Source organism: Canis aureus, chromosome 34, assembly GCF_053574225.1.
Source record: "Canis aureus isolate CA01 chromosome 34, VMU_Caureus_v.1.0, whole genome shotgun sequence".
In the NCBI taxonomy this organism is placed as follows: Eukaryota; Metazoa; Chordata; class Mammalia; order Carnivora; family Canidae; genus Canis; species Canis aureus.
In genome coordinates this window covers 7103197-7127348 of record NC_135644.1, presented here as the reverse complement: position 1 = coordinate 7127348, position 24152 = coordinate 7103197, and the positions used below count along the sequence as shown (strand labels likewise).

Sequence of the window (24152 nt, the reverse complement as noted above, 5' to 3'; positions counted from 1 at the left end):
GCTTCTAGCTTTGTTAAGATTGGTTTGGGTTTGGGGAGACTTTTGTGGTTCTATACAGATTTTAATATTCTAGTTCTTCTTAAAATGCCATTGAAATTTTGAAATTGCATCGTATATGTAGATTCCTCTGGACAGTATGGACATTTTAACAATAGTCTTTCCATTTACTTGTGTGTCTAATTTCAGTGTCTGATGGTATTCAATATATAGGGTTTTTTTTTTTAATCTCCTTGATTAAACTTAATCCTAGGTAGTATTCTTTTTGATGCAATTGTAAATAGGATTCTTTTAAGTTTTTCTGGTAGTTATTATCATACAGAAACAACAGATTTGCATAGGGATTTGTCTATCCTGCAACTTTACTAAATTTAACAGTTTTTTTTGGTGGAGTCTTCAGGGTCTTCTGTGTATAATGTCATCTGCAAATAAGAACAATTTTACTTTTTTCTCTGATTTGGATGCCTTTTATTTCTTATTTTTGTCTAATTGCTCTGGCTAGGACTTCTAATACTATGTTGAATAAAAGTTGCAAGTGTGAATACCATTACCTTTATTACGTTAAGGTGTATTTACCCTGTATCCTCTTGGAGAGTTTTATGAGTGAACATTGAATTCTGTCAAATGCTATTTAGCCTCGCTGTGTTTATGGCATTTTTTTCCACTTTTTTCCCTTGTAATCTCTAGTTTCATTCTATTGCAAAAAGATGCTTGAAATGATTGCAGTCTTCTTAAATTTGTGAGTTGTTTTATGGCCTAATGTGATCTATTCTGGAAAATGTTCCAGGTGCACTTCAAAGGAACATGTATTCTGGTTTTGGATAGAATGTATATATTTAAGTTCATTCAGTCTAATGTGTCATTCAATGCCACTGTTCCCTATGGATTTTTTTTTGTCTGATTTATCCATGAATATACGTGGGTATTAAAATATTCTATTGTATTATCGTTAATTTTTCCCTTTATGTCTTTTACATTTGCTTTATATATTTAGGTGCTCCTATGTTGGGTGCATAAGTAGTTGCAATTGTTAAATCATCCTGTTGGATTGATCCTTCTATCATTGTCATCATTTATTGCCTTTCTAGGTCTTTTATTAGAGGGTTTGTTTTAAAGCCTATGTTGTCTGATATAAATATATTATTACTCCAGCTTTTTTTTTTTTTCCACTTCTATTTTCATAGAGTATTTTTTTTTCCATCTCTGCACTTTCAGTCTGTATATGTTTAGGTCTGAAGTGAGTCTCTTCTAGGCAGCATAAACATGGATTTTGTTTCATCCATTCAGTTACCCTCTATCTTTTGACTAGATATTTAGACCATGTATATTTAAAGAATTTATAGGTATGTACTAAGTACTATTCTTTTTTTTTTTTTTTTTTTTTTTTAATGAGCCTGAAGTATGGTTTTACAAGTATTTCTCCATTTCTTTTTCTGCTTTGTTGGGACAAGATGGCTATAGACAGATGGAGCTGGGTATTTTCCTTCCCCAGCTCAGTTAGGCTGTGTTAATACTCCAGCAGATTAGGCTCTGGTTAACTAGTACCCCCCCTTCCCCCCTCCAGGGCAAGCCTTGTTAAGAAGGGTGCTTTGGTAGATTTCAAAATTTTTCCCTTTCCCTTTCCCCTGCTATAAGTGGGAAGTCTGAGATGTGTTCACACTGAGCCTCTGGTAATCTGACAGTTCCATTTCAAGTTTTTCTGCCCTAGGACTGGTTCCTGTGGTGGCTTATGCTTGTGAGTTTCTGTTCTTGTAAGTCAACTTCCCTGTATTCACCTATCCATCTCTCTAATCTTGGAGACAGTGAATTTCCTGGAGTTCCTCTCTTAGGCCCTAGGAGAGTCGATTTTTTTTTTTCCCCCATTCTATTCGGCTTTTCACTTTGTTAGGATGGAGTGGTGACTTCTAGCCCCTTACGTATAGAATCAGAAATTGCAAGTTCTTCTGTGAAGAAGAAATCAGGAAGTGTAAGTCCTCCAACTTGATTATTTTTATCAGGATTGTTGTGGCTAGCCTTGGCCTGGACTTTCTATATGAATTTTAGGACCAGCTTGTCAATTTTTACAAATAAATGATGGGAATTTTGATAGGGATTTGGTAGTATCTGTAGATAGTTGGTGAATATTGCCATTTTAATATAATTTGATCCATGAAAATGGGATATCTTTCCATTTAATTAGATCTTTAATACTAATATATTTATATATAACTTTTTTGTTACCGAGATGATCATATATTTCTGTCCTTGATGCCACTTTTTTTTTTTTTTTTTTTTTTTTCGCTAATGCCCAAACTTGCCTTCCTGGAATAAATACCATCTGGTCATCATGTATAATTCTTTTTCATGTTTTTGGATTTGGTTTGGTAGTATATTGTTGAGAATTGTTGCATTTATACTCATAAAACCTATTGGTCTATAGGTTTCTTCCATTGTGGGGTCTGTTTTTATCAATGTAATACTGGCCTCGTAAAGGGAGTTAGAAAGTATGCCTTTGTCTATTTTTTTTTTTTTTTTTTTTTGGAAGAATTTGACAGATTGTTAGCGCTTCTCTAAATGTTTGCTAGACTACCAGTAAAGCGATTTGGGATTAGGCTCTTTTTTGTAGGAAGCTTTTATTAGTGTTGTTGCTATCATAATTAATCTTTTTACTTGTTAAAGATCTGTTGGGATTTTCTTTCCTCTTGAGTCTGTTTCGGTACCTGTGCCTTAGTAGCAAATTCTTCATCTCACCTAGGTTATCTGATGTGTTGGCATACAATTTGTCATTGTATTTCCTTGTAGACCTTTTTATCTGGAAAGTCAGTAGCAATAACCCTTGTTTCATTTCTGATTTTAGTAGTTTGAATCTTAAGCTTTCTCTGTATCCTGTAAGTCTCCCCTTTAGTAAGTCTAACTAGTTATCAGTTTTGTTCATCTTTTGAAGCACTAACTTTTGGTTTTGTTGGTTTTTGGTTTTTCTGTTCTCTATTTCATTTACTTCTTTTGGGAGTTATATTCTTCTTTGGATTTAATTTGCTTTGATTTGCAAGTTTAAGTTACTGATTTGAGATTTTTCTTCCTTTCAATAGCAGTAACTCAGTCATTTTATTGCAATTAAAAGGCAATGTTACAGAAACTTCCTATAGATCTGGGAGAAAGTGTTATTCATACTAAATTATGGAATAATTTGTCTTGGGTAATATGATTGCATATGAAAAATACAAAAATGTAAATATGGATGCTTCTACATCAGCACTATCCAAGCCCTAAAATTTGGTTGATTGCATCTGAGTCCACACTGCTCCTTTAGGTAACACAAATAAAACTGAAAATTGCCTACTTTCTCCTTACTATTTATGATATTGGCAATTTCATACCAAAACTACAGCAAAGAATGGCTTTGGAAACATCATTACTTTAGTAAAAAGTTTGACACATAAATCTGTTGGCCAGCAAATTCCAAATGATCCTAAGTATTTATATCAAAACTCTTGGTCTTTTCATTGTTTGTTTTATCACTTTTTTGTTTTGGTGATCAATCACCTTTAAAAAATCCCGGAGAGTGATGTGGGGGAGAGACAGCAAGAAGGAGAGAATCTTAATTAGGCTTCATGCCCAGTGTGGAATGTGATGCAGGGCTTGATCCCACAATCCTGAGATCATGACCTGACCTGAGCTGAGATCAAGATTTGGGCACCTAACTGACTGAGCCACTCAGGCACTCCAATCTATTTGTGTCTTTTAAAGGGTCTCTTTTTAACAGCATATAGTTGAATAATATTTTTTATCCACTTTGCTAATTTATACTTTAATTTCTAAATGCTCTTTTTTCCCCCACCTGCTAGTCCCATTTTTTTTATGCTAAATATTTTCTGATCCAGCATTTTAATGTCCTTGTTTTTTAATTTTTATTAGTGATTGCCCTGAGGATTAGAATTAACATGTTAACTATAATCTACTTAAAATTAATACTTGCTTAATTTCAATTGTATACAGAAAGTTTGCTTCAGTATATCTATATTCCCTTGACCCTTTGTGCTGTTGTCATGTTTATACATTAGTTTTTTTGCACATTACATCTTTGTGCACCACAAACATCAACAGTTCTATAATTGCTATAGTCAGTTGCCATTACATAAAGAGAAGAAAACAAATATATTTATTCTCTTTTGTCTGTACCTGTAGTTAGCTTTTTCTATGCTCCTATTTCTTGTAGCCTCAGATTTCCTTCTAATGTCCTTTTATTTCAGCCTGAAGTACTTCTTGTATTAATCCTTTTGAGACGGATCTACTAGTAATTCTTGGATTTATTCATCACGAATATCTTAACTTCATTTTTTTTTTTAATTTTTTTTAATTTTTATTTATTTATGATAGTCACCAAGAGAGAGGGAGAGAGGCAGAGACACAGGCAGAGGGAGAAGCAGGCTCCATGCACCGGGAGCCCGACGTGGGATTCGATCCCGGGTCTCCAGGATCGCGCCCTGGGCCAAAGGCAGGCGCCAAACCGCTGCGCCACCCAGGGATCCCCTCTTAACTTCATTTTTGAAGGGTAGTTTTGCTTACATGGAATTCTTGGTTTTAGCATTTTGTCAATGTCCTCTCACTGCTTTCTGGATTCCATAGTTTAAGATGAGAGACTATTTATCTTACTATGGGTCCTGTGAATAAGATTGGTCATGTCTGTCTTGTTGCATTCATGATTTTCTTTGTCCTTGGCTTTCAAAAACGTTTAACTATGATGCTTAGATCTAAGTGTAGGTCTTTTTTCTTTATCCTACTTAAAGCTTGAGTTTCTTGGATAGTAAACCAATATTTTTCATCAAGTTTGGGAAGTTTTATGTCTGTGTTCAAGTATTCTTTATGTTCCTTTGTTTCTCCTCTTTAGGACTCTCATTTTGCATATTTTGCCCCACAATTCTGTCTTTGTTCATTGTTTTCTTTTTATACATTAGACCAAAGAGTCTCAACTAACCTCTCTTCAAATTTGCTGATTCTTTATTTCGCCAGCTCCTACCTGCTATTGATCCTCTCGAGTAGTTTTTATTTTAGCCATTACTTTCCCATTCTAGTTTTTCTATTTTTTAAAAAATGTGTATCTCTTTACTTTCTATTTGGTGAAACCTTATATTTGTTTCTTAGACAGTTTCCTTTAGTTCCTTGAACATATTTAAAATAGTTAATTTAGTATGTTTGTCTATTAAGACCAACATCTAGGGATCCCTGGGTGGTGCAGCAGTTTGGTGCCTGCCTTTGGCCCAGGGCGCGATCCTGGAGACCTGGGATTGAATCCCACATCGGGCTCCCGGTGCATCGAGCCTGCGTCTCCCTCTGCCTGTGTCTCTGCCTCTCTCTCTCTCTGTGACTATCATAAATAAAAATAAAAAAAATAATAATATGAGCAAACTATTAAAAAAAAAAAAAAAAAAAAGACCAACATCTAGGCTTCCTTAGGGGCAATTTGTATTAACTTCCTGTGTATGGGGCATACTTCACTGTTTCATTGCATGCCTAATGATTTTCTGTTGAAAACTGGACATCATTAACAGATGCCTTTGTTCTAGAAATCAGATCCCTCCTTCATCAGTTTTGCTATTTGTCCTGAACTAACTTTACACAATTGCTCCTGATTGTTTTAGTAAATACCCCCAAAGAAAGGATTCTTCTCACTGACAAGTTCTGAGTCAGGTCAAATAAATGCCAATCCTGTCAGTAGTGGTTTTCAGAGAGCTGCCAAATAAGTCACCTGACAATTCTCTGGGAATGGGGCTGCTTAGGGAGCTCCACAATCCATTCTTCCCCAACAAATGGCTACTGGGATGATGGTTTTCAAAGTGGATTTGAAAGGCTGTTGGTCTTCATGAATATCACAGAAGTAGAGCAGATGAAAACAAGGCGAAGTAAAAATACCACAAAATAAAAGCACAAAAAGCCCCACAAAAGCTTGCTTTTACCAAGATACAGCCTGTTTTCTTGAATAAATGGTCCCTGCATTAATGAGAAAACTATTGGTTAATTTTCAGAGTTTTAAGAGTTGATTTTGAGTTTCTTTTCTATTTTAATTGATTTTTGAATGTTAATGTAGAATCTACTATCACCTATTTTTTTAAATAAAAATTAAAAATTCATAAAATCTGCTATTTTTGAATAGCATTGTGTTTTTGACTTTATATTATTGGTTATATCTATGATAGCAATATTTAAAGTTTTCAAATGATAGGATCATTACAAGGTTAAGTTTCTCCTTATAATCTATTCAGTCACAAATAATTTACAGGATCATATATAATGCATATATTTTTATATCATGAATATCTTACATCATGTGTCCAAGTAAAAGACTTTAAAAAATGTCCTTACATGCAGTATATCTCATCATTTTATTTTTTTTCCCCTGCTCTTTCTCAGTAAACTTTTAAGAGAACAGATAAGCACTGTTGATCTGCTGTATACCAGGAAGTACTAACAAGCTTTCTTCTAACACAGAAGTGAACAGTATGGTATCTTGACTCAGATTAGTTTTTGTGTAGCCATTGGAACTCCTCAAAAATATTCTGGTTCTCCTTCCATGCCCACAGAGGGATGCATTTCTCCATTCCATTGGAAGTTAAGTGTATCCTTGTGACTTTGACCAATGAAATGTGAGAAAGTATGTGTTACTTCTGGTCAGAATCTTCAGGTATCCTATTCCTTTTCTCCTGCCTCACTGATGGTGGATACATGGCAAGATGGCACCTTCGTTAACTGGGTCTCTAAATGACCAGCAAGAATACACTATACTGCTGACGAGTAGCATGAGTCAGAAATAGACTTTGAATATTTTAACCCACTGTGACTTGGGGGTTGTTTCCCAAGTATAACCTTGCCTATCCTGATACAAGTTAAAATAGCTCTTCCAAGGAGTAACTTTGTGACTTAAATGCAACTTGGTCCCAAGTAGAAGACCCAAAGTAAAATTATTTTATTTCACTGCCCTCCTTTATTAGAAAAACGAAGTTGAGGCTGAAGGCCATACAGCTGCTTAGTGGATAAACAAAGACTAAAAGCCAGGCTTGTTCCCTCCCAATTTAGTGCTTTAGTACCCTATTAAAAGACATTTAGTGACCTTTCTAATGTCAAATAAGGGTCAGAATCTTTATTCTCAGCAACATTGAGACAAGATATTCTTCACTCCTCATTTTTAGTGTTTCTGGAAGTTTGACAATTAATCTAAGACTACACAAGAACAGTGGGAATAGTCTATTTATCTCTGCATGTTATGACTTGCTAACATTATTCAGATTTTTTTATGCTGCGCAGTTGAGATGATTCTCAAATATGTGTTTCCACTTGCTGTTGACAAAGTGAAATTTCAGTGTTGTCAGCTTGTAAAACTTCAAATCCTAGATGTCAGGCAATGCATCAAAACCTAATTCAGAAAAGACAGATATTGCTTCTTGTATCAGAATGTTGTTTAAAGCCATTAGCTATACTGCAATTCTCTTTGAAGAGTTCAAATTATTCCATTCTCTAAAATGACATGTAGGGGTCATTCTCTTTCATCCAAAAAGCATTCAAACTACTGTAAATTATTGCTTATTATTGAAAATACTAAAAATTAGAATAAGTGTGATATATTGGCAATGGTTTTAATTATTGACTTGTACTTAATAGATTTGCTGTGGCATTATATTTACTGTGTTTTACTTTTGTCTACTCTCACCTTAGGGTAAGATTTGCTTAAGTATTGGAGATACAATAATTGAATGCTTATTTTCAGTTAACTATAAACAACATAGGTATACTACTTCCAAAAATAAAATGTTAGTAAATAAGTGAAATGAGAAGACTTTTAAAAAGTTGAGATTACACATTCTAGATGATACCAGGCTGAATATGGGGCCCAGTTAATTTAGTAATTGAGTAAATACTTGGGTAGCTAATACTCCAAGCACAGTTCTTGGCACTAGAATAGAGCCAAGAACAAAATAACAACTCTGTGGTTGCAAAGTTTACATAATAGTAGGATAAACAGGTAATATAAAAGTAAATGATATTAGCTAATAAATGCTAGGAAGAAAATTATAGAAGAATATGGGGATAGAGAGAGTGTTGTTTTTAGAGAGTTATCGCTTAGGAAATGACATTTGAGCAGGAATATGCATGATGTGAGAGAGTGAGCCATGCTATTAACTGGGGGCAGATTGTTTTAGGAAGTACGGAGTATGAAGATCCTAAGGAGGGAAGAGTATTGGAGACTTGCAAAGAGGCAAACAAAGTGTCATGAGCAAAAAGAAAAATGACAGGAAATGGGAGGAAGAAGATAGCCAAAGCCAGCCAAGGTAGGATCTAATAGACTGCAGTAAAGATTTAGGAATTTATTTCGAATGTTGGAAAACTCCTGCAGGGTATCCAGGATCTAAGTGATAGGACATAATTTCCATTTTAAAAAAACTTACTTTTGCTACTGTAGGGAAAACTGACTATTGATTTACCAGAGTAGAAGTTTTCTTGGAGAACCAGGTAATGAACCTAAGAGAAATGGAGCTGGTTTGGGTTAGGTTGGAATAGGATATTATTGAGATGTAGTTTTAACAGGATTCACTTGATGGGTTAGAAGAAAACTTATGAGCAATATGGAGGCATTAAGGGTGGCATCAAGGTTTTTACTCAAGAAACTGAGTGCATTATGGCAATGACTGCTGTGACAAGGACCTTTTAGAAGAACATGTTTGACAAGGGTAGATGAGAGAATCCAGGCAATCTCATCTACAAGGGTAGATGAGAGAATCAGTTTTGGATTTGCTAAGATAGAAATGCCCATTAGATATCCTAGAACAAGTAGGACGATTCAGAGATGAGGTTCACTCTGAAAATATAAATTTGGGAGTCATCAACATATAGATTGTATTAAAGGCCATTGGGATGGACGAAATCACATAAGGGTTAAATGACACTATAGCATTTAAGGATTGGGGAAATGAACAGGTCCAGTAAAAGCTATGTGGGTAAGAAAGAAATCAAGAGAATATGGTATACCAAAATCCAAAGTGTAAAAAAAAAAAAAAAAAAAAAAATTAGGGCATCCCGGGTGACTCGGCGGTTTAGCACCGCCTTTGGCCCAGGGCGTGATCCTGGAGACCCGGGATCGAGTGCCATATCAGGTTCCCTGCGTGGAGCCTGCTTCTCCCTCTGCCTGTGTCTCTGCCTCTCTCTCTCTCTCTCTCTCTCTCTCTCTCTCTCTCTCTCTGTCTCATGAATAAATAAAATCTTAAAAAAAAAAACTTGAAGTAGTAATGAGTTGTATCAAATGATGGTGAGAGTTTAAGAAGGTAAAGGAAGATTGGAAAAGCATGGGGGTAGAGAGGAGACTGGAGCTGCCTTAGATAGATATTATAGCACTGTTTTATGGTAACAGTGATCGAGAAGAGAGGAAATGATAATGTGATGAGGGAGAAGAGAGAGGAAATAATTGCCTCAGAAAAGCTCTGGAGGAGACAGAGATGGGACCCAGTATGTGAGACAGGATGGCCTGCATAGGATACAGTGAGTCCACCATGTCAGCATGGAGGCAGAGCACACATGGTTACAGATATTTGTGGATTGGAAGATTCAGTGGCAGAAGAATAAAGAAGGGCTGTTCTCATTTTATTTATACTTACTTATTTATTTTTGGTGGAATTAGAAGAAAAGCCATTAGTTCTGGGTAAACAGTTTGTATTTTTGACTTCCTCATCAGACTTTTTATTAAACTTTGGGATTGTGTCTTCTCTATCCTCATATCACACATCAAATGTCTGGTGCACATTAAATACCTCATGAATGATTGTAAAACTCAATAATGTCTAAAAATTACTTTTGCCTTCATCCTTACTATGTAATTTGAACATACTTACACCAATGTTTATTTCATTGGAATAAAGTTCAAGGCAGGGTTTATGGAAGGCTGATGTTGAATATGTGACTTCAAAGCCAGGACCTCCTCTGCTGACATTTAATTTTACTTTAGAAGTAGAGGAGAATTGATCATCTCAGAGTCATTAGACTATAGATTAGCAAAACATTTAAAGAAATATATCCAAATAGCCAGACCTCTTTTACACTAAGACAAATGTTTGAATGCCTGAGAACATTGTCAATGGCGATCCTAGCTCATAAAAATATATGAACCACTTTCCAGGTGAGAGATGGAGTCTGAAAATTTCAGCCGTTTTGAAAAGAATCCCAAGAAAAGAGTAAGTTACAAGTAATCATTGTATACATTTTTCTGTGTTGACTTTGAGTTTTCTCTCACAAAGATTTCTTAATCTCAACACTTGACACTTTGGTCTGGATAATCCTTAATTGTGGGGATGGCTGGGGGAGCTGTTCTGGACATTGTAGGATGTTTAGTGGTATCCTTGGCATCTGTTCAGTAAATGGCAGTAGCACCTCTTTCCCAAATGTGACAGTATCTCTAGACATGGCCAAATGTTCCCTGTCTTCAAGACGGGAAGGGGGATAGTGGGCAGGTTAGTGGGGGGAATCGCCCTGGTTTGAGAACCACTACTGAAACACACAAAAAAAGATAGGTTTCCTTAGGCTTTTGGCTGGGTTATTTTAGATATAGGTTATTTTTCTGGTGGCAGGGGGAGTCTTTAGAGTTTTTATCTAATTAGCGTGTTGCTATGAAGCTATTATTTTAGGAATGGCAATTGAGACTGTTAACTCTCATTTCACATTCATAGAGTACCTCCATCCTGGATACATTACAAAATATTTAAAGCTAAATACTCATCAGTAAGAAAGTAGCCAAAACTGTCATGTGAAAGGGGAATGCAATTGCCAGAAATATATTTTCAGAAGTCAGAACTATGGCCATTGGTGCTAATTATGGAGACATATTTTGATTCATAAGAAAGACGGTTCTGATGATCAGCAGTGTCTAAAAATGAAACCAGCAGCCCCAGAGTTCCCTTTCAAAAGAGTCAATCTACCCAAAGACACATGGGAATGCTTCAGGAATACTGCAGAGGGAATTAAAGCACTGGTTGGATTTGCGGCCCCTTATAGTCCTGGGCGTTCAGAATGAGCAGGAGAGCCATGGAAACACCCAGAATGAAGTTGTACCAGACAAAAGGAGAGAGGAAAAGGCAGAGGAGCAGTAACGGGAAGCAGCAAAGTTGAATTGGTGTTAAGGATATGTAAGGCATTTCATCTGCGGGAGGGTTAGCTCGGGAGGAGGAGGAGAGGGTTAAAATGCATGAGCTTCCTCATTTTGGGATTCTCTGCACTCTGGACTTAAGACTTGACACCATTCCTTGAGCTGTCTTGACTGTATCTCAGGACCATACAGTAAGTCCATCCCCACTCCTTTATGACAGCTCCTACCACTTTCAAGAGTTAGCACAATGGTCATAAGAGTCCCCTGAGTGCTCGCTAGGCACACATACGTACAGGGCCACATGCAGAGATTCTGATTCCCAAAGCTTTTGTGAGCCAGTGATTCTGCGTTACGAGTAGGCACCCTTGAGAATGCCAGTGCGGCTGGACCTAAGATCACCCTTTGGACAACATTATTTCCAAACATGTAGTTCATCTTGCTTTCTGACTCCTACCCAAGCCCTGTGGATTTTGTAGTTTTCCCAGGAAAGACCGATTTCAAGGAGAGGAACAGGTAAACTACATGAAGTATTGAACCTCTAATCTGACTTTCACTACTGGTATGATTTTCCTTCCCAGAGCTAGAACCAAAAGAAATGCAGTAATTTTTTTTTTTTTCCTGGAAATGTAATAGGTTTCTTTAAGTGGTGTAGAGGAGGGGGAGAAAACTGGGAAACTAGAGTTTATTTTCTGGTAACAACAACAAATTCTCTGATACTCTCCCTTCTGAGTGACTGTAAATTCCCAAGCTCAGAAAGAATGTGATAGTACTAAAAAGAAAATGTTTAAAAAGAAGTCAGTGTAATTACCTGCAGTCCCACGGAACACTAGTGACACAGCCTCTCCTTAGCTGAGTTCCTCATGGATAGTCTCATTTGAAAGAAATTACTGTTGAATCCACTGAAGGGTCAACTAAACCAGAGTGATTAAAGATTTATGCCAAGTTTTTACAACTTAGACCAACACCAGCTTGTCTTCTATTTTATACTCCTGGAGTGGATAATTTCTTCTGTCTTGGGCTATGTGAGTTTACGATAATCTAGGTGTCCTCAGACACAGAAAGCCCAATGGAAAAAATATCTCTAGGTATAGTTGCTTCTATGGTTTCCTGCCTGGTGACTGTGAACTCTCATCATTGACTTTTTATTTCTTGTCCCTGATTCTCTCTATATCTCCATTAGAATTTCAGCTTTGTCACCTACCTGGTTTTCTCGGTTAAACTTCCTTTTGCTTTGTCTACTTGAACTTAGACCCTGATCCTTGGTCAAGCTTGAAGAACTGTAGCCTATCCCCGATCTAGACTGGTCAATCTTTCGTGATACAAATGGAAAAAGTGAATGCAGTATTTGTCTCTTGTTTTCATATATCATTGATTCAGAAGTAGACTTAACACGAGGTTAATTGAGCTTCTGCTTTGGGCCCTTATTTGCTTAGGCCCTTTCTAGGACTGAAGTGGCCTTAGTAGTGTTTGCGTATGGTCATGGTTTTAGAATATTTCCAGAGAAAGCTCTTTTGACACCTATCTCTGCCAGACTGCCGCCTCCTTCTACTAGAGTGCTCCTAAATCTATCCTTTCTTATTCGTATGACTGTGTTCTTGTGACTCTGGGACTTTTGGAGATGTAGATGAAGAGAAGTAGTCAGGAACACATTTAGTTTGGTAGATATGTATATTTGTTTGTAGTTATGTATTTATGAGACAGTCACATTCATGACTCAAGATGGGACTTGCCTCTAGAAGTTACCCATTGAGCCAACACACCTGGTGAGTTGTCAGGAAGGTGAAGTTCCTATTACAGTATGAACAAGTCCCACAGGATCTGTCATAGGACATATGTGGGCAGCTTAGGCTAAATAAAGTTAGTGGTGTACAGAGCGAAGCAGTCTGTGGTAAATCTTTCCCAACAGCAGATGTGTAAAATTGCAAGCAGAAAATAGAGTTCTCATTGACATCAAATCTAAACAGAAGTTCTCTCCTGTCAGGAATATTCTCAATAATGAATACATACAATTACAAATGTACTATTCACATAATATTTTAAAGAGATCACGAAATTTATTAGTCTCCAATAGGAGAGCACAAATCTGGACCACCAAAGAATACATCTAAATATGAAGGGCCATGTTTTATACATTTCTGATATAAATAATAAAAAATATTGCAATCAACTATGCTAGGGGAAAGGCTAAATTGTGCTTTCTCTATGGAAATAATAGAAAATGGTTATATAAAAAGGTAGTAAGAGTATATAGACAGCAAAAATTTCAGAAAAAATGTCTTTATATGTCAGGCATTTATTGCATTTCCCTGAAATGTGTATGTTACTGTTGTCAGGTTTTTAAATTTGTAATTTATTATGATTTCTTTCTTCAGACTTAATGTATATGTATCTTGTACCAAACTATATGCTCGTGATTTTATTTTCACTTTTATTTTTTTTAAAGATTTTATTTATGACAGAGAGAGGCAGAGACACAGGCAGAGAGAGAAGCAGGCTCCATGTAGGGAGCCCGATATGGGCCTCGATCCCAGGACTCCAGGATCACGCCCTGGGCTGAAGGCAGGTGCTAAACCCCTGAGCCATCCAGGGATCCCTGCTTGTGATTTTTATATTCTCTTTATAAAAAGAGATCTCTAAACTAGAAGCATGTAGTCAAACAAAACCTAGGTATGATTTTTGGTTGTATTATCTCACAATTTTCTGACTTATGAAGTTTCTTATGAAGTAAAAACTGCTTGTTCACCCCTGAATGGTACTGAGAAATGTGAAGCATGTCATGGAGAAAATCTGGATTTTTCAGGAATTTTCTGAAAACATTCATTTCTTATAGTCTTCTCTAAAGTGTTGGTAAAACTTTAGTAGTAATTATGTAAGAAATCTCATTTAGGTAGCGCTTCACAGTTTATGGATATTTGTATTTACTTTGTATCACAAAACAACCCTGCAGGATATCACAAAATCAGTAAGATATGGAACACTTCTCGAATCTTGTTTCCTAGCCTAAAGTGGTTATTTCCACCATAATAAATAGCAAAGGGGCACACTGAAATTTTGAACAAATCTGCCAGTTTCAGTGACAAAGTGTTAAATCCTTTCCAAATGGTGCCAAGTAGATCTACTTCTCAGGTCGAGTGCGATCCACTTTTCTGGCACAGATACCAATTACTGTGAACCTCTGACTGACATTCTGTCTGTAATCATGACTGTCAGGACTCTGACATTTTAGAGGTGAAATCAAGATTGTACAATTCTACCTTACAGAACCGAGAGGAATGAAAACACTTGGAAATATCTCCTTCATGGGCAGGAGATGATGCTGTGTAATATAGCACTGGAATGTCTTTTGTGTTGAATCTATCAGTTGCTCATGGGTATGGCTGGGATGATGAGAACAAGATAGAGGTGAAGAGAGAAACTGGAGGAACAGAGCATTCGTGGTGGTGGGAAACCCCCTGGCATACCACGGCCCTACCAATGTCCTGGACCTTTAATATCTACTTGCCAAACTGCACAGTAATTCTGCAGTGGGTTGACCATCCTTGGCCATGGAGATTTTGCATAGCGTCATAACCTGACAGTAGCCACCTCATCTTTCCCCACGTGTCTGTTTTCTTTCCCCGTCTTCCCTGGGGAGCAATCTCTTGGTGTACTTTCTTTTTTTTTTTTTTTTTTTTTTTTGGACACTTGAAGATGGTTGGCAGTATTGCTGTTTGCATGTTTTTATCACTTATATTCTCTTGTCTTAATCTCAGGGAAGACCTCTCTACCCCTTAAGAATTGACTTTTATTCTTTTGAAATTCCACCCAGTGTTTATGATGTTAGCAGAGGGGCCTTAATCTACCATGGCACTAACAAAGCTGAGTAAAAGGGCGGATGCTCCTGGTAAGTGAAGGCACAGAAGAAGGGAAGAGAAAAAGGTGCATCAGGGCAGCCATCTACCTAAAATGGTAAAAGAAAAAAAAAAAAGAATATGAAAAAGTCAACCTAATAAGTGTACCAATAACATAAGTTGTCCTACAGGATCCCAAAGTTGTGAGATTCCCAGGAAGCTGTCACCCTCTTGCTCCCTGCACTTCCCATTCCCATTATGAGATTTGATCTCTGCAAGGAGATGAAATGACCTTCTGGCCTCCATACCTATTGTGTATTCTGTGACCTGGCCCCCCAATACTTTCCCTTGCCTTTTCTCTGCTCTAAGTACTCCTTTCAGGTTAACTTTCCAAAATTACTTCCCTGCTCTACTCCCCTGCAGAAAACAGCTCCCCGTTGACGATCAAGTTAGTGTTTACCCTTGATGGGAGTGCAAAGAGCTCAGTGATAAAGTACCACATCTTTCTTGCTTAATCTCTTTAATTTTACCGTATCCTCCAACTAAAACTGGATACTTCCTGTTCGTTGGAATTTTCTGTCTCTTCCACACCCAAGGCTTTGCCCCTTCAGCTGCCTAGAACATTCTAGGCATGTATATTCTGTGTATGTACATCTCGGACAACCCCTTCATTCAGGCATCTTAAATGCTGCTCCTTCTAAGAAGGCCTTTCTCCTTTAAACTCAAATAACTGTTGGTCTCTCATGCCATGTGGCACATTCCATCTAGCTTTGGAGATCCCCGGGTACTCCCCGGGTTTTACTTCTAGAAGATGACAGAAAGGTAGAGAGTGTTGTAATCTTTGTATCAGTGGTTTTTAGAGTACTATGCGAATATTAGGCAGTCAATATTATTGATTTATTTTTAACAGCTGTGAAACACAAACCAAGCGACTAGGGCAAATCTGAGGAAAGGAGGCAGCTCTACCAATTGCCGTTTAAAAAGAAATAGGACACATAAAGACAATCAGAAAGATGAAACAGGATTAAATAAGGCTGTCTAAAAATACTTTATCCCTGTTTCTTTTCATGCACATGCCTAAATATCACTCCTTACATTCTGATACTCTACAGCTCTTTTCTTGCTGCCTTTACCTTTCAAATCCAGTTAACACAGATTTTTACCCTTACAAACACTTGCGAGGTCACAAGAGAGCTCCTGACATAATGAATTGTTATAGTATCCACCCCCCACCCCACCCCACCCCCACCCAACCCTGGAGGTAATCCTGCTTGATGTGATGTGCTAATTTTTGTACCCAGTGGGTATACTCAACAAAATGTCATTTGTCTTGAACTGCCAGTCGGCATAATCCAAGGTCAGAAAGGGCAGAAGCTATGGAATGTTTTCCTTGAGGGACCAATGCCACATATTTAACTGAGCTTATAAAGTAGCACTATGGCCTAGAAAAGCAGAAATTTCAGATTGTGATTAGCTTCAACCCTCTTTCACATCCTTTACCAGATAGAACAGATTTACTGTGAAGCTAAAAAAGTTGAGCATTCTAGAGCCCCACATTGGTGTGGACTACATAAATTTGTGCAGGCCAAAGTCGTGTTTTGTCTATAATTTTATATTCAACCCCCACCTCCCCAGTTAAAAAAAGCTTTAAGTCCCACAAAACATAGATCCGCCTCAGCGTCTAGGTCTTCCTGTATGCAGGGTCCTGAAGTTGCTAATCCTCTGAATTTATAACAATTGCATTGATAAAAGAATTATGAACCTTAAGTCTTTATTTTAATTGAGCAAAAGTCCCCATGGGCTTCCCTTTTTAGGTTTTTTTATTCTTCATTTGTCATGGCAAAAACACAACAGAAGTGAAGAGCACAGATTTTCATAAAACATCAATTAGGCAATAGCTGTTTTCATTTTGACTAGGAGCAAAGCAATAATTATATCCAAATTAGGGAAATGATTTCCTTGTGATTATATGGGATTTAACATTAGAACAGTACACATTCGGCCAAGGACCCTCAGAAGGACAAAGATAAGATATAAAGTCACATACAAGTATCATCTGGACCCATCTGGACCCCGCTGTGTACATGTAGACGAGAACTGACCTGAACATGCTGATGTTCATGAGGCCTCATGTGGTGCAAGAGAGAAGGCCCTATGACCCAGGCATCTTGTCTTCTGTCAGCACCCACAAAACTATGTGAAGCTGCCCTCATGGAAATAGGGTAAAACTTGAGATTTTCACAGCCCTTGACACTATTATACCATGAGCCTGTACAATTTAATTAGTAATACAAGCAAATAGAAAAAGCAACATCTAAAGAATAGTAGTATAGTTACATTTTACTTTCTATCTTTAAATCTTAACCAGTTAAGTAACTTAAAATGCAATTGTTTTTACTATTCGATTTTCAAAAACTAAACATAGCAATGAGTTGGACATAAAGAAGAGCTGGAGAAATGTCTAATTTCATACATTGCTGCTGGGTGTGAAAAGTAAACCGTTCAGAAAAAGGTGGTGGTAGTTTATTTGGCCAGCCGTTCTACATTTGAAATCTGTCACTAAGAATAAAGCCCCATGTGTGTACCCATACGCACCCATACGTACGTATACAGACCTACACATATATGTGTATACGTGCACCTGCTAGTATATATGTATATGTGTGTGTACAGAGTGTAATAGCATCGTATGTCAGAGCAAAATTTGGAAACAGTCTGGATGGTCTCTACTACAGGGATGTGTAGATACAGATGGTCTATCCATTCCATGAAGTGGGGTGCAATTATGAGAAAATGTTGGACCGACATATGCTAACTTGGATGCTAATGAGATATTAAGTAAAAGAAAACAAAACCAACATGACAGATGTGATTATTAAAAGTGATTCCAGGGATACCTGGGTGGCTCAGTCGGGTTAGCATCTGCTTTTGGCTCAGGTCAGGGTCTCAAAGTCCTGGGACCAAGCTCCTCATTGGGGACCCCTGCTCAGCTGGGGACTATGCTTCTTCCTCTCCCTCTGCCCCTCCCCATCGCTCATGCTCTCTGGCACATGCTCTCTTTCGCTCGTGTTCTCTCTCTCTCTCTCTCTCTCTCTCTCAAGTAGATAAAAAATATTTAAAAAAATTAACTCGATTCTTTTGAAAAAATAAACCATATTATAATTACACAGTCACCTTATTGCGACTTATCATAATAAGTAAAGTATGAATATGTTTAACCCAAAAGTGTCTGCAAACTGATTTTCTTTCTATGCTGTGCAGGAAGTGAATAGTTTACACTGGATTAACTCCTCGATCTTAAGAGCAGCGTGGTCTAGGCAAGAGTTTAGCTTTGGAATTGGACCAGAGCTCCTGTCTTGTTTGGTCAGCTGACTCACTGAGGGAACTTGGACAAGTCATTTGGTCCCTCTCAGACTCAGTTTCCTTAACTGGAAGAATAGAAATAACAATAGTGCCTATCTCACATTTGAAGAAAAAATAATTTTAGGAAGTATATAACCTCGCACAGTTCTGTCATAGGCAGTGATAGTGTTGATGAAACAGAACACACTTAGCGTTTATGGTGTGTTTGTGCTCAGTATATGGTAGCTGTTTCTCTTTTCTTGTCTTTTTTCTTTTTAATTTTTTTTTTTAATTTTTATTTATTTATTATAGTCACAGAGAGAGAAAGAGAGAGAGGCAGAGACACAGGCAGAGGGAGAAGCAGGCTCCACGCACCAGGAGCCCGATGTGGGATTCGATCCCGGGTCTCCAGGATCGCGCCCTGGGCCAAAGGCAGGCGCCAAACCGCTGCGCCACCCAGGGATCCCTTTTTTTTTTTTTTTTTTAATGGTAGATTGCTCACCTAGCTGCCTGTAAAGGAATGATGGTATCTCGGATTTTCATGTTATTTCTCTACACAGCCCAAACAGCAATTGAACCAAGGCCTTTGGGTGCCTGTAAAGCAGGATTCACATTTTAGTGTCGTTTACCTTCAGTGAAGGATATTAGAACTGCAGCCAGTAGATGTCTTAATGTGTGAGCAAAACCTCGAGCAATGCAGCTAGGGAAATATTAGCATGTTTGCAATTCACCAACTAAAATAGCGGTTATATTTTACAAATGAAAAATAATCACCCCACACCTTCCTTAAAAACTACAGTTTCATGTCAAGCAGAATGCAGTAAATCTATTAAAAAAAAAAAAAAAAAAAAAGGCAATCAGCCAAGCCTTTATTACAAGAACACCAGAGAAATGAAACCAGCTGAGCTGCTTATCCTCTGCCTAAATTCCTCAACTATTGAATGTTCTAGCAAAGAAGCTATTTATAGGTCCTATGTCTCTCTTAAATTTTTACCTCATAGGGATCGAGCCATTTTTGTTGTTGTTGTTGAGGATTGCATAAGCTGCCGGTGTAACATGGCTTTGAATTAATCAGCCGTCTGATTACAATCTCTGAAACTATTCAAGTATTAATGGTTTCCGTGTCAGAATTTAATGAGCATTTCCTTTGGATTGATAGTCTCCATTGCTTTGTTCATTTACTTAAAATTTTTGATCACCACTTTAGGCGAGATGTGGGTATCTGTTTCTCAGGCTATTGGGATGACAGCTGCAGAGGAAAATGGAACAATTAATGTGACATCAGATTCACACCTGGAGAGTTGACAAGCTGAAGTACGAGCATGAAGACGCGCCCTGGAAGGCCTGTGTCTCGGGGTGCTGAGCCCACTGTGACACCCTTGAGGGCCCCCCCCACCCCCCAGCAGAGACTCTGCCGCAGGCACTATTTTGTACTTTCAGGACCTAGAGCAGCGCTGGGCTGCTAGCCCCAGGGGAAGAGGGAACCCCCCTGCAAGATGCAGCAGAGTAAGACACTAGTTAAAACGTTCACTTCATGCTGGAAACAAGCTGCAGGCTCACTTAAGTGCCAGAGCTTTCATCAAACCTTCTCTCTTTTTTTTTTTTTTTTCCATCAAACCTTTTATAAAATCAACACATACATGATGACTTATTTCATTTACGATAGAATGTCAGTGTGTGGATAGAATTTGCACGACTGTCCTTTCTGTCTTCCTTTCCTTCTCAATCCCTCAAGTGGCAATTTCAATAAATACTGAAAGGAAAGGCACATGTGCCCAGAATAATTCTTCTAAGGGACTAAGAAGGTGGTCGGGGATTTCAAGGTCAGATGTGTCTTCTCCCATTTTTCTGGGGACTCTGAGGTAGAACAGTTTATAAGAATGCATCACTTTCCAATGAAGCGTCTGGCTTTGGAGGTAGACCACCTAAGCATTCAAAGGGAAAATACTGCACTAAGGCTGGCTTTTACTTGTTTTTAAAGATTTTTTGAATACAACAAATCTCTCAAAGCTTTTAATTTCAAGCTGAAGAGTTTAATTCAAATACTTTGTTTTTCGGTACTTGAGGCTATAGGAGAAGCCTGGCGAACCTAGAAATATCAAGTTTTGTGGTCTAAGTGGAAATAGAGGCCAAGAAAGAACCAATGAATATATCTGTTCTCCAATTCCCTGGCCTCTCTGTATCTTGATTTTTCTCATTTATAAAATCTGAACAGTGGTATGTTTTCTTGGGTCGCTTTGTTTACTGTTCAATGCATAAAGCTCTTCAAAATACAGCTTTTTATATTAAATAAATCAGTGACCGGAAGAGAGATAAATGTTGGAAATAAACACAAATACCAAAATGGCTATTGCTTGTTAAATGAGATGAGTTTGCTTTGCCTGTAACCTCCTAGAAACAGAAGATGCTTACAATTTTCCATCCAGCAAGTCAGGAAGGCCCTAGGTGGGTAACTATGAGTGTGGAAATCACGATATCTCCAGTGTTTGATGTTCCAGTTCAATAGGCACTCCTGGGAAAGTGGGCCTTTCCGAGGCCTTGTGGCAGCCACAGCCCTGGGCTGACTCAGGAAGGGAAAGAGGTGGTGGTTCTCCTGTGGGTTGTGACGGTCACTTACCATCTCCCTTTCACAGGTACATTTTCAATGTGACAAAGTCAAACTTAGTTTTTCTTCAGTTGGTAACGGATTTGGTAACTGTCGGCCAGAGTGAATGTTGAACTGAGCATGCCCTATGAATTGACAGTTCAGAAGCATGGTTAGCTGCTCCAGAAGGCTGTCAAGTTCTTGCTTGTACTTTGCCTCGCGAGGAAAACTCAAGGGGGACAGATTGAAATAGTGACAGGGGTGAGGGGTGGTGTGTGGTGCTTCTTGTAAGGCATGTAAGACCCTGCTTTGTGGTAGTTGGAATTAGTTATCATTGCTGATGCTTTTTGACGTTGTCTAAAAGAAAATTTTTTGCCCCCTTGGGTGTTTCTCTCCCATTCCCCTCGCCAATTCTAGTTCCTGAGAGTGCCAGGAGGAGACTTGGGAATCACTAGAATATCAAAGATTTCAAGTAAGGTTTCTAGGTCACCAAGGAATCTGTAGTATGTGAATATAGTTTTTTTGCACGTGGATTGGAATATGTTTTAGTACTAAAACAAACATGAGATAAGATCTTTTTTTCAATATTGTCTTCTCTGAACCATTTACAAAAAAAGCAGAAGAGGGGATCCCTGGGTAGCTCAGGGGTTTAACGCCTGCCTTCGGCCTGTGGTGTGATCCTGGAGTCCCGGGATCGAGTCCCACCTCGGGCTCCCTGCATGGAGCTTGCTTCTCCCTCCGCCTGTGTCTCTGTGCCCCCCCCCCCCGTGTGTCTATGTCTCATAAATAAAATCTTTAAAAAAAATGATTATCAGTTATTGTATTGTCATAAAAAGTCAGAGTTATGGTACAGAGATGGACAGGTAAGTAGTTTCCTAAAATCTCAAATTTTTGCCCTGAGTAAATATTGGTTAATAGATTAAAGGTTTTTAAAGATGTGCCTGTGCCCAACTCATAAATTGTTATTAATTCTGGTAGACTAGACTATGATATCAATAGAAACTAATATTTCTACTTACCAGTTATTTTCTAGTTTTTTATTTTTTTAGTAATCTCTACACCTTAACATAGGGCTCAAACTCATGATCTTGAGATCAAGAGTCATGTGTTCTTCTGACTGAGACCATTTACTAGTTATTTTTTTATTTTTTTATTTTTTTTTTAATTTTATTTATTTATGATAGTCACAGAGAGAGAGAGAGGCAGAGACACAGGCAGAGGGAGAAGCAGGCTCCATGCACCGGGAGCCTGACGTGGGATTCGATCCCGGGTCTCCAGGATCGCGCCCTGGGCCAAAGGCAGGCGCCAAACCGCTGCGCCACCCAGGGATCCCTACTAGTTATTTTTTTAAATGGCGTTTATGGCAGACATTCGTTAGGTGACAAACCGGAGGCCTTGCATTTGTCATAATTTTGCAAGAAAAAAACTAGCGTGTGAAACAAAATTGTTTTTTGTTTTTTAGTAGAAAGCTTAAGATTGAAATTCCTATGTTCCACAATCTAAATTTCTTTGAAAAATCTTAATATATTAATATGAAACTGCATCTCTGTTGGAAACTTGAAACATGTATACTGAATATGTCAGAAATATTAAAAATGGAAAAATAGTGTGATTTATAGCAAACCTATATGAGAATATATGTTGCTTTCAGGGCAGAAAATAATGACATAGTAGGGGATAGGAACTTGAGAGGATGGAAGCTGCAACTAGACATCAGAAGACCTAGTTAGAAACTTAAACGTAAGCATGTCATTAAACTTAAGTTTCAGATTTTATCCATGTCAATGAGAATGCCAATATCTGATTCAATCATCCTCCTAATAGTGATAGGAAATATATTACCCCACTCAATATGGCACTGTTCATCCAAGCATGATCCTTTGGGACCCAATTTTCACTTTGATACTGATATTTAGGTTCTCCTGTTTTATAATTTACTCTTTTATCACACGAGGGTTATCTGAAAATATCCTAGAAATCAAGTATTACCATAATATCCAGAGAACAAAATGGAAGGCCCTGACTCTACTTCCAAACCTTCTTTCTCTTCAGTGGCTTCACTATAAACAGTTTGCATTTCCTTACAGAAGTTTTCTAATCATATGTGTATGCATGTATAAAAAATGATTTTTCCCCCACATACTTTGAATCCAAAAGTTGATTTCTAACTCACAGATTCAGCCAAACGAAAGTTTTTGTTGCCCCCCACCCCCACCCCCGCCCTTTCCTCCAAGGGGCAGGTGACATAATTAGCACGACAGTTGTTTCAGGTTAGAGCAGGTTAGAAGATTGATCTGGAGAGGTTAAGGGAGTCTGGGGGAGCTGGGATGGGTTTTTATAGCCCAACGAGGACAGCAGCCACATACAGGTGAATGCATGCGGTTGCTGTAGTCCTGAAACCCCATTGTGTTAACAAATGGGAAATAACACCTCATGGCAGCCAATCTAAAATAATCTCGGCATGATGAGTACCGCTGGCAGATCTGCCAAGATGCCCCGATTCTCAGTGTGATCACCTAGATTTCATCGGTCACAAGCAGAGAAAAGCACATGATCGTGCCACCAGCGGTGACTGTGCCCGCGGCCCAGAGAGCAGGCGCAGGCGCCACGTAGCACTCGCACACCTGCCACTTGACAGGTGTGCACTAAAATTTATGAAAAGCTTTTCTAGCCAAGCCATCGGGCTGCTGAAAAGAATGGTGGATGCCTTGAGCCTTGACATTTATTACAGCTTTGCCAGCATATCTGTCTTGTAGAGTGTGATTTGAAAAACGATATGTCTAACCATGATCTTAATAAGCTCATTTGTTCCGGGATCTCATTGTACTTGGGGCCGCTGACGGAGGAGGAGAGGGCCAGCAATATAAATAACGGAGGCTTCCTCGAGGATGCCCTTCCTGATTTCAATGTGGAGACAGTCTGACGTCTCACGTTGCCGGCGGCCTGTACCTAAACGAGGAGTTGCAAGGCTGCTTTGAGCTGTGTCCAGAGGAGCTCCAGTTGTTTAATAACCGTAATTTCAGTCGGTGTTGTCAGAAACCCTGAAATGAAAGCATGCGATGAGCATTCTGGTGCAGATGCAAGTGTGTTAATATTAGCCAGGAAAGATCTATCTTTAAATAGAATTAAAAAAGAAAACTTTACAGTCTTCTTATTAACCCTCCCTTTACAAGGATTCAAAATCACTTTGGGTATTTCCTCATTTATTGACAAAATATCCTTGGATGACAAAGACGAGAGCGGATAACTTCCTCGATTGACAAAGGATAAGTAAGAGGAAGATAAACAAAATGCTTGA

At 38.3% G+C, this 24152-nt stretch overlaps 1 protein-coding gene across 1 annotated transcript in view; it reads left to right on the top strand.

The window, feature by feature from the left end:
- LOC144304564 (uncharacterized) overlaps positions 1-21601 on the top strand; it is a 334031-nt gene extending 312430 nt beyond the window's left edge. The window contains exons 5-6 of the mRNA XM_077883065.1: positions 10136-10190; positions 19478-21601. Of these exons, the coding sequence (XP_077739191.1) occupies positions 10136-10190; positions 19478-19544 (122 nt within the window). The 3' untranslated portion in view covers positions 19545-21601. The remainder of the gene's footprint in view (positions 1-10135; positions 10191-19477) is intronic.
- Positions 21602-24152: the final 2551 nt, after the last annotated feature.